Raw genomic sequence first — 11,601 nt, 5'->3', positions numbered from 1 at the left:
GGCGTGCAGAGGCGTTCTGGATGCGTTGAAGCTGTTTCAGGAGTTTTGCCGTCGCTCCTGCGTAGAGGGCATTTCCGTAGTCCAATCTGCTGCTGATGAGGGCCTGGGTGACTGTTCTTCTCGTTTCAGTGGGGATCCACTTGTAGATCTTGCGGAGCATGCGGAGGGTGTTGAAGCAGGTGGCAGAGACAGCGTTGACCTGCTTAGTCATGCAGAGGGTGGAGTCGAGGATGACCCCTAGGTTGCGTGCATAGTCGGTGGGTGTTGGAGCTGTTCCCAGTGCGGTCGGCCACCAGAAGCATCCCAGGCCGAAGGGGTGGATCCTAGGATGAGGACCTCCGTCTTGTCCGAGTTCAGCTTTAGTCGGCTGTTCCTCATCCATTTGGCGACATCCTTCATTTATTCATGGAGGTGGGTTTCGGCGGTGTGGGGGCCCTTGGTGAGGGAGAGTTTCAGATGGGTGTCATCAGCGTATGAGATGATGTTGAGGTCGTGCAGTAGGGTGACATGGGCGAGTGGTACCATATAGATGTTAAACAACATTGGGCTGAGGGATGAGCCCTGGGGTAAACCGCAGACGATCTCGGTGGCTTCGGAGCGGAAGGGGGAGGCGGACACTCTGTGTGCTGCAGGAGAGGAAGGAGGTGGTCCAGTCCAGGGTCTTCTCTTGGATCCCGGCGTCGTGGAGGCGTGCGCGTACTGTGCGGTGACAGACCGTGTCGAAGGCGGTAGACAGGTCCAGGAGGATGAGGGCTGCGGTTTCCCCGTTGTCTTACAGGGTCCTGATGTCATCGGTGGCGGCGATGAGGGCAGTTTTGGTGCTGTGGTTGCTGCGGAATCCGGACTGGGACGGGTCCAGGATGCTGTCCTCCTCGAGGTAGCGGGTCAGTTGTCTGTTGACGGTCTTCTCGATGACCTTCACTGGGAACGGGAGCAGGGAGATAGGCCGGAAGTTCTTGAGGTCCTTGTGGTCCGCCTTGGGTTTCTTGAGTAAGGTGTTGATCTCAGGGTGCTTCCAGCTCTCTGGGAAAGTTGCTGTCTCAAGGGAAATGTTGATGGCTTTCCGGAGATGGTGTGCGATGGCAGTGCTGGCTTTGTTAAAGATGTGGTGTGGGCATAGGTCTGACGGAGATCCGAAGTGGATGGGGTTCATGATCTTGATGGTGTCGTCATGTTAATGTTGGTCCAGGAGAGCAGGCGGTTGGTGCGGGAGGAGGACGTGGGGGCTGTGGTGTCAGTGATTGTCAGGGCGGTTGTGGTGTTGAAGCTGTCGTGGATGTCTGCGATCTTGCGATGGAAGAAGGTGGCCAGTGAGTCGCACAGGTCTTGCGAAGGTGGGATGTCGTTGGTGTTGGAGCTGGGGTTGGAGAGTTCCTTCACGATGTTGAAGAGCTCTTTGCTGTTGTGTGCATTGTTGTCTAGGTGGTCTTTGAAGGAGGCCCTTTTGGCGGATCTGATGAGGTGATGGTGTCAACGGGTGGTGTTCTTGTGGGATGCGTAGCTGTTCGGTGTTTGTTCACGGAGCCAGTTCTTCTCTAGCTTTCGGCAGGTTTGCTTGGAGGTCTGGAGGTCTTTGGTGAACCAGCTGGCTTTATTGCTGGTGTGGCTGTTGGATGGTTTCTTAAACGGGGCGAGGGTGTTGGCGCAGTCTTCGATCCACTGTCTGAGGTTGCGGGCAGCAGTGTCGGGGTCGAAGGGGTCGGTCGGTAGGCTCTGGGCGAGGGGGGTGGTTAGCTGGTCTTCAGTGACTTTGTTCCAGCAGCGGCGAGGCATCTGTTGGGTGCTGTGGTGAGTGGTGGGTTTCCGGAACTGGAAGTGGATGCAGCGATGGTCGGTCCAGTGGAGTTCGGTGGTGTGGTTGAAGGAGACGTGGGGGTTTGCGGAGAAGATGGGGTCGAGCATGTGGCTGGCGGAGTGGTGGGTGTTGTGACGAGTTGTCTGAGTCTGAGTTTGGTAGGTTTTTCAATCAGTGTGGTGGAGTTGGTGGTGTTGTTGTTCTCGAGGTGGAAGTTCAGGTCCCCGAGGAGGATGTAGTCCATGGAGTTGAGGGCGTGTCTGCTGATGAAGTCGGCAATGGAGTCAATGAACTGTGGTTGGGGTCCGGGGGGTCTGTAGACAAGGGTTCCTCTGAGGGTGGTGTTGGGGTCGGTGTGGATCTGGAAGTGCAGGTGTTCGGTGGTGCTGAGGGTGTCGTCGGTGTTGGTCGAGATTCTGAGAGTGTTCCGGTGGACGATGGCGATTCCTCCTCCTACTCCGTTGGTGCGGTTCTTGCGGGTGATCTTGTAGCCTTCCGGGATGGCTATGGCGATGTCAGGTTCCGAGGAGGAGTTCAGCCAGGTCTCCGTCAGGAAGGCGACGTCTGGGTGGTTGAGTCGAGTAGGTCCCAGAGTTCACCTGCGTGTTTGCGGGTGGAGCGGGTTTTCAGAAGAATGCATCTGAGGTAGTTGAGTTCTTTCTTGGTCGGTGGGTTGGCGGGCCAGATGCTGGTGAAGCTGAAGTTTCGGCAGGAGAAGGGTCCTTGGGTGCGCTTTGGGGCGGCCTGGAAGCAGGTGTGTGATCGCCCGTTGTTGAGTGGGTGGAGGGTGCTGGAGTCTTAGCGGAGGCGTTCGTCGTGGCATGTGCGGGGGCCAGGTGTTCTGGTGCGGGGACAGGCGCGGATAGGCTTGCCTTAGGCACGCCAGTGGAAAGGCCGTGCAGCGGCCGCCATATAAGGGGAGGTGGGAGGGAGCGGCAGGTGGAAGGCAGGAGTGGGGCGACCAGACAGAATAAGTAGAGCAAAATGTGAAAAAACAACCTACAGAATTGGCAGTGAGACAAGCAGTGAATTAGGCAGAATGCAGCAGATGGCAGCGAGGCTGGGGGCACAGATGCACAGATGGCGCTATGCGGTGTGAGGAGCAGCCCGACCTGATGGCAGGGTCACGCCCTGATATATTTTTTGTCTTGACAGATATATAAGCTCTCCTGGAGATACAACGTCCGCAGGTGCGCCACCTCGGTTGCAGTTGGTGTGTTGACAGGTGCACCACCTCTATTCATGTGGACAGAATACTACCTCTTATGTAGGCACAATGTTGTCAAGTAGCAACAGCCTTGTGTAGGTGCTTGCTGAACAGATGTGTCACGGTTGCTGTATGGACATTTTACTGAGGACAGATGCACCGCCCTTGCTGTAATTGCAATGTAGACTGGTGTAGCACATCTGCTGCTGGTGCTGTGCACACAGGTGTAACCACTTCTGCTATAAATGTAATGTATACAGCTGTACAGCCAATGTGTTGTGTGGACAGGTGTAACACCTCTGCTGTAGCTGTTGCATGAACAGCTGTAGAACCTCGCTTGTAGGTTTTGTGATTCAGTTTTTCTGATGTGGGTATGGGGTGTTTTACAACCTCTGTTGCAAATGTTGTGTGAACAAGAGTACCGCCTCTGTTGTAGGCGCTATGAGGACAGGTGAAGAGGGTCTGTTGAAGGTGCTATGTGGGCAGGTCTGAACTGCCCGTGAACCTTCACTGCATGTGCAGCGCGGGTGGGTACACCACCTTGTCTGTTTGTTGCTGTGGGTTAAAGGTAGTCTATATTATCTGCAAGCGTTCTGTGGCGTGCTGCTGCCTCTCGGTGTGGCCCCGCGAATATTCAGTTTGTATTATGCTTATGTACACGGCATTTTCGTGGTTCGGCACTCCGTTTGATTTTTTTTTCTTCGGCCCCTCAGCCCTTGCCAAGGTCTGTATTCATAGTTTCACAGCTAAGGAAACGGGAAACATCGAGGCGACGACTAGAACACCTTTTTCATTCCATAAAGTTTACAGCTGTTTTGAAACAGGAGTCTAGCCAAAGGCTGACGGGTGACACAACCGTACAAGAACTTCAGAGAGTGGACAGATTTACGAGAAGGCTTTCTGGAAGCTACTCGTGCGCGAAACAAACACGAGCGCCCCGCGGTCTTGCCCTGAACTTGTTTGACAAACCTCCACAGACGAATCTACATAAAGCGCTCCGACGCTATGCTGGGGCACGAAGCGCTATAAAATGCTCGAAAGAGCACTGAGAACAGCATGGTACTACAACTGCACCTCGCAATTAAGGAGACCTAGAGGGACAACGACAACTCATAACTGGATAGAAAGCTACCGTGTGGTTATTTTGTTTATTTTATGGGGGCACTACCTGAGGTGAGGCTGCGAACGCAGACCACAATATTGCAGGAAGGAACGAGCGGAGAGAGACATAAATGCACAAAATATCACAGACCCCCGCAAAGCCCATACATCATCACCCTGCCCGGCACGCAAGGTCCAGGGGCAGTCAGCGAGACAAGAAACACTACGTTCTGCAGCAACTTCCTCTCCATAAAAAAGCTGTAAATCTGTCCGAAGTGCTGGAAAAACACAAATAAAAAAAGGCCGAAGGAGGTGAGGTAAGCAAGGTTAGCCAACGGGTGGCTGCTTGTGAAATAGTCAGCAGACGCGGACGCTGTGGCTTTAAGACGCGATTCAAAGGAAATCTCATTTTTCCTACCCAAACATTCGCCCCCCTCCCTCTCTCCCGCTCTCTTCTGTCTGATTAAATAAGGAGGAAGTGTGGGAGTGGTGGTTTCGAGGCTCTCCCTTTAAGAGGCAGCCTGCAGTGACGAATTGTTGAAATTGCCATTCCAGGATGGCATTCCAGTATAAATTCATTGTTCCACCTCTCCGCATCTTCATACGTCTCCCTCTTCTGTTCTGCTTCACATCGACAGACTGGGGGTAGGACAAGAAAAAGTAACGAGTCGGTGGAAACCCAGGATTACTTTTGCCTTTCATTGCTTTTTCTTTTCCTGTTGAGCGAGGATTTGTGTTTTTTTTCTTCTCATCCACAAAAAGCAGAGGAGAAATATTGAGGGCGGGATGCTGTCTGAGAAGTGCCGCTGACAGCCGGCAGGAGTGATCGGTGCAAACACCAAAAAGTTGCTGTGTCTGGAGCCGGGCACCTGCCGGGTCTCGCGCACCGTCTCCCTGTGGCCACCGGCGGGGTTTGGTATTGACTTGGCATATTTGCTTCTGAGGGGAGATCAAACAGAGAAGCGAAGGCGCGAGAGGAGATTGAGGAAAGTTCAGAGGCGGAGATGCCATCGCCCTGAGCTGAGCCGTAGGACTTTGCCAGCCAGCCCTTCTGCGGTGCGTGGACTGCACTCGCAGGCAGACCTCCGGCAGGCACCTACCGCTGCCTGTCCTTTCCCTGACCCGCTTGTGCCTTCCGTGCCGCCTGCCCCATCAAACTCCCTGCCCTCCGGTGCCACCTGCACTCTCTCTCCCCGGGCACCTGCCCCTCCTCTCCTCCGCCTCCACTCTGCAGCTCGTCACCTGTCCGCCTCAGTACCCACTGGCTCCTCCACCTCTCTCATGTGCCCTCCTGCTTCTGCCGTGCTCTCCTGCTGCCCATCGGTGCCATTCGTGCCCGTTGCACCTGTCCGTCTCCTTCTTGTCCGTGCATACCCCCTCTAGCCCTGCTGGACACTTGAAACCCTGCGGACACTTTTCTTCCTCAGTCAGAGCAGCCTTGACCCTTTCTGCGCCTCTGATGCCCTCTCTTGCCCTTCTCTGACAGTCCCTGGTCATTCCTTCCTCCCCGCCCGTCTCTCTCCCGCCCCAGCTCCGTCTGCACAGCCCGTGCCCTCTGCTGCCCTCCGCCCGGCGGTCCCCAGCCGGGATGTGGCTGCTCGTCCTCTTCGGGATGCTGCGCTTGAACTTGGCCGCCCCTCCGCCCGGGAGCCCGCGGGCTGCACCTGCCTATGAGGATGAGGCGGCCCCGGGCGCCCTCGGCCCCTCCCCGCGCCGTGGGGGCATCGTGCAGCGCATCGACCAGCTGTACGTGGGCGGCGGGCGGGCCGGCTACCTGCTCTACGCCGACGGCCGCCGCTTCAGCCTGGAGCTGGAGCGGGACGAGTCCCTGGCCTCCCCGCACTTCAGCACCGCCGGCCTGGGGCAGCGCCTGGCGGGCGGCCGCCGGGGGCGCTGCCTCTACCGGGGCACGGTGGACGGCAGCCCGCAGTCTCTGGCCGTCTTCAGCCTCTGCGGGGGTCTGGACGGCTTCTTCGCCATGAAGCATGCCCACTACACCGTGCGCCCCCTGGGCAGGTCGAGGGACGAGGGCGTCTACGGGGACCGCTCCGGGCCGCTGCTGCACGTCTACAGCAAGGGGCGCTTCAGCTTCCAGACCCTGCCGCCCCCGCTGGAGAGCTGCGGGACCCCCGGTCAGCGGGGCAACACCACCACCACCACCACCGCAGCCCCATCCCCGGCAACCCAGAGGCGCAGCCGCAGGTCTGTGTCCAAGGCCAGGCACGTGGAGCTGCTGCTGGTGGCCGACGAGTCCATGGCCAAGAAGTACGGCAAGGAGCTGCACCGCTACCTGCTCACCCTGGCCTCCATCGCCTCCTCCCTCTACGGGCACGCCAGCATCGAGAACCTGGTGCGCCTGGCCGTGGTCAAGGTGGTGGTGCTGTCGGACAAGGACAAGGGCCCCGAGGTGAGCAAGCACGCCGCCACCACCCTGAAGAACTTCTGCAAGTGGCAGCATCAGCACAACCAGCTGGACGACGAGCATGACGAGCACCACGACGCCGCCATCCTCTTCACGCGAGAGGTAGGTCAGGCTGGAGCGTGCTACCCTGCTGGATACCCAGCTAGATGTGAGATACATCTCTGGACACCCTGCTCCTTGCTACCTTACTGGGTACTCTGAGGTAGGCCACCTTATCAAATATCCTGGTGTAATTCTGCATGGGATACCCAGCTGCCTCCTGCCTTGCAGGTTCTTGGCTACATGATGCATGCTGGAGATACCACTGCGTTCTTATAAAGGTTTACCACTGCATGTGCACTAACCAGAGGCCGCTCTGTGTGCTGCCTGGCTAGATATCTCCCTACCTGCTCTGAGATTAGAGACACCAGCTTGGTATACATTGGCTGTACATTACCTGTCTGACTAGCCTGCTGCATGCCCCCTACCTTTGGTATCCCCAGCCTACAAAACGATACCTGGTTAGATATTTTGAGAAATGCTACCTGGCTCCATAGCTTACTAGATGCTCTGTGCTTGCACACCTTGCTCAGGCTTGTCTGGTGGGATAATGTACCGAAGGCTACCCAACGAGATACTCTATGCTAAGTTGGATAGTCTAGTGAAGGTTCACTGGCTAGATGCCATAATGAAGACAATACTTGTCACTTCAATGTGTTAGCTGGCTAGACACTTTACGAAATGATGTATGCCTAGACATCCCGCTGCATGCTACTGTGCTAGACACCCTGCGGTAAATTGCCTGCCTAAATACACTCCTAAACTCCATCCGCCAAAATACCCTTATTCATATTACCAGGCTCCATATTCATTTTCAGGTTACTCACTTAGATACCTTACTGAACACAACATGAGTTTTTACCACAGGGAATTTTACTTGGCTAGCTATCTAACAGTGTGTTTACTGGACTAATACGTTACAGCCTGTTACTTGGCAAAATGCCACACTCCACCTCATGTGCCTAGAAACCATATCCAGAAACCTTAAGAAACATATTGTAACTCAATAGTGCCTCAAATGAAACCTTGTTAGATGTTCTATTGGATGCTTTCTGTCTAGATCCTCCTCTAAATGTTTTCTATCTAGAAGGTCTAATGCCTCTATTCTCCACTGGATGCTGGACTCCCTTCTTGTCTCTATCTCGTTAGACTAGATAGATACCCTTCTGAATGATACTTCACCACATATGGTAATGCTGCACCCTATACCTTATAGGTACTACTGCCCCATACCAGAATGCTCCCTGGTCATATACTTTAGAGTGTAAGGCCTGGCTCGTTACCTAAAGAGTCTCAAAAAGCTTCTTGCCTATGTGAATTTATTTGGATAGAGACTCTACAAACAGGACACAAGCTGCTTTGAGATAGTAAGATGTGTGTGAGGTAGAGAGCGAGTACTCATCAACCAACATATCATTATTGCATGACAGAGCGGATGAGATGGATGAGAGCAAATCTGGCGATCAATGTTGGGAGCGATATGTTCAGAGGTTGATAAGGTAAGTCATCATCATCAAGGTCCACCAGCACTCTCAGAACCCAACTTCCCCTCCAATCACTTGTTGACTGTAACTTTCACCGTTGACCCTTTACAGGTCTCTGCTGCCCATTGGCTTGGTGCGAGCTATACAAACACCACATACATATATGCATGCATGCAAAGTTTCCGATTCCCTAGCTCACTCAAATCTGTTGGAAGAGCATGGATTTCAGCTCCTTCCTAAAAGGGTGGATGTTTTTTCGTTGTCTCAGCAATGGTATCATGTTGTTTCAGGCATCCTCCACAGGCGAATCCTTCTATAGCTTTATAACTAAAGGAACCATCATTTTGCTTTTGTACCCAATCTCAGGTGTTTGTGTGTGTGAGTGTGTAGGGGGGGAGTGGTAGTGTGTATTTGGGAGTCACCCTACTTGGACATTTGTTGATGCCCCACCAGGGCACCTTGTGTATTATGTACAACATCTTCTTGAATGTAACTTTCTTCTACAGAGGTAGGTAAGACAATGGCTTCAATGAAGGTGTAATGTACTTAGTCCATCACAGAGCTAAAACCAGCCTGGCTGCTGAATTTTGGATACATCGTAGCTGCTCTAGTGGTATCTTCTATGACAGGCTAGTGCTAGCCAACTCTAATGTTGACGCTAGCAGTGAGCTCAGACGAACCTAATGTTTCACATTTGTAAACTGGTGCAATGCAGTTTTCAAGTGCTGAGGGATCACTTCTCACTGGATTGCAATATACCAAACTGTATGTTAAGTGCCTACAACACCTGTGCATCATATTACACCGCAAACCTCACCATATGCTAAATAGTTAAGGCCACACTCCTATTACCAAACTAAAGGCCTCTTTATATTACCAGTCAAACATCTGATTTCATGAACCCACTATATGTAGTAAAAAAGCATCCCAGTATGCGCTGACGTTTAGCAGGTTGTAACTTCTAATGCAGGTTGCCAACCAGAAACTTTATAGTATATCTCCTAGCTGAATCTAGCATGTCTTATGACAAGTCTAGAGTAAAGGACAACTGAAAAAATTAGATGCAGAAAATATGTGTCTCCTTCAGGGCACACACTCATATCCACAGAACTATGCAAAGATCTCTCAAGATAGTACACAATCTACCTTCACACAAATATACACAAACCACTTCTAAACATTAATCTCACACAAGTGTCCAAAAACCTCAGACACATGGCTTCCAGATATTTGCACAAAAGGGTGGAATGTTTGAAAATGCACTACAGTGCCTTGGAAATGGAGGTTTACACTAGCTCACATGTGATTCACATATAGCATACACAAAATAAGAGGCCTCATGGCATAGATGTTGCCCGTACATAGTACATTATGAGTTGCATCCTACCCTTTAGCCTATTACATGACGGTACATCTGACTGCATGCTTCAAAAGCTGGAAATCACTTGCCTGCCCATACACCTGGAGCATAGCAGAAGATTCCACTGTGTCTTACAGGACTTAAGACAGCTCTCTGTGTTACAGGCCCAGACATACAAAAGTACTTTTATGGCTGGATATCCTAGTTACATAAGACAAAACTGCTATGGGGTGTATTCAGACCAGTCAACAGCAAATAAACCTTCCGTCACCAGCTGAACAGACATTGAATAACTGAAGAGATCTGCCACATGCCACTGGCCAACAGAGGATTTAAACATTTTCCACCACTGCAAGTCGCAACTAGCTACATGTTACAACCACATCTTGACATCTCACAGAGACAATGAGATATGGGATGATATTAACTAAGCCCTTCTCACCAGATCTTTCCAACATTTCTCCCTCCGACGTATATATCTACACAGGACCATTGACTTTAAATATCTCTGAATGTACAACCTGGTGCAGTAGCCAGTTCAGTGAACTATGATCACAACAAATACTGTAAATCCACCCTCAGAGCCGCTCAAAGCTGCCAGCTTACTGAAGACCATAAACTGAGCACTTAGCTCTCACACTTCATCGTCCATTGCACTGCTAAGTTCTGCTCCCCCTTTCACATTAACTGCTTCCGATTGGTCCTCACAAACAGTATACACAAATTGACCATACTGGATCTGAACATATATTACACACTTCCAGCTACACACCTTACAAGGTACAGTTGGCTACCCATGTAGGCGATTGCTTCAGCACCCCACATAGGGCTGCTAACTGGTATGCAAATATTACAATACAATACACAACTACATGAGTGAGTGTGTGAGTTGCATGACTGCGTGAGGGATCATGAGAGTGAGACTGAATGTTTTGGCATAGAGTCTTCTCATCTTGTTCAATCTACAAGCTCACCAGCAGGCGCCATTAACAGGGTATGTCTAAAAAACATTCAAGGGTGTAATTGGAATAATCTTATAATATGTATAGTGGAGAAGTGTGGCTCACTGGTTAGAGGAGGTAGACCCTGAAGCAGAGGTCAGACCCGGGACCAGGGTTCAATTCCCGACGCGGCAGGGTCTTGAGCCCAAATATCCACGGACTCGATAATTCTCGTTTCGGTGCCTACTCGAATCACGGGTTCACACTCTGCAGCTCTGGGCATCAGCTTGCTTAATCTCCACTACGGCCCCCTGCGGCGGGATGCCTGGCTTTCACCTTGGTGATGCCCAGTACGGGTATCTCACAGGGATAAAGCCAGGACGGGTTCCCAAGGCAAGCGCCGAGATGCCTACGGGTAATCGAGCGCTATATAAGAACGCATAATAATAATAATAATAATCGGGAAATCTTCCTCATGTGAGGGTCTGATAAAATGACATGAAACACCTTTCCGTGTGCTCGATGTCCTTGAATTGCTGTGGACGACATCCTCAAAGGCCGCTGACGTTGGAGTCACACGCGGCATTCATTTCTGTGATAGATCTGAGTACTTGGAGAAACTTCTGCATAATGACCCCATTAAGATGCTGAGACATGAGGGGTTTGGGCATTTGCATGTACAAAGGCTTGCAGTACTACTGCATTAAACAATTCTTGGAGAGAGGCTTCTGTCTCTTGTCGTAACCTGGACTGAGAATTCTGGAAAACCCTTTGGGAGCCACTTCTTACTGCACTTGACCTCAGACATTCTGACAAGACACACAACCTCGGACATGTTCAACATTAAAATAAACTCAGAATCACTAAGAAGTGTCTGAGGGTATCAAAACTCAAAGTGTTCTTCTGTGGGAGACAGGTGAGTCAGGATCCAAGGAGCCAATCTGTGGAGTTTTCTTCCTGCCATCCTTAGGAACTGACAAGGCCAAGTTGCTCTCAAGAGATTCACGACAACCTGCCTGTCCACAACCTAACAATTTCCTGTTTTTGAGCCTTAGCGCTGTGGTTGTGGCTCCGCTTCTCCATTCCTCACAATTTTCAGGAGACCCCAGTGGGGTGGACATTGCACTATAAAAAGACCTAGGGTCTATTATAATGTCAGGCGGATCACCACCACCCGTATGGTGGTGGTGATCCGTCCGACATTATTCCCCGCCCATCACCCATTTCCCTCCGCCATAATAGGGTGGCGTTT

The 11,601-nt window shown here is 51.7% G+C and overlaps 1 protein-coding gene across 1 annotated transcript in view; it reads left to right on the top strand.

Moving 5' to 3' along the window:
• Window positions 1-4,682: 4,682 nt before the first annotated feature.
• ADAMTS5 (ADAM metallopeptidase with thrombospondin type 1 motif 5) overlaps window positions 4,683-11,601 on the top strand; it is an 84,833-nt gene continuing 77,914 nt past the window's right edge. The window contains exon 1 of the mRNA XM_078658378.1: window positions 4,683-6,627. Within this exon, the coding sequence (XP_078514504.1) occupies window positions 5,692-6,627 (936 nt within the window). The 5' untranslated portion in view covers window positions 4,683-5,691. The remainder of the gene's footprint in view (window positions 6,628-11,601) is intronic.

This window comes from Lissotriton helveticus, chromosome 8 (assembly GCF_964261635.1).
Source record: "Lissotriton helveticus chromosome 8, aLisHel1.1, whole genome shotgun sequence".
Lineage (NCBI taxonomy): Eukaryota > Metazoa > Chordata > Amphibia > Caudata > Salamandridae > Lissotriton > Lissotriton helveticus.
This window is presented reverse-complemented; position numbering and strand designations above follow the sequence as displayed.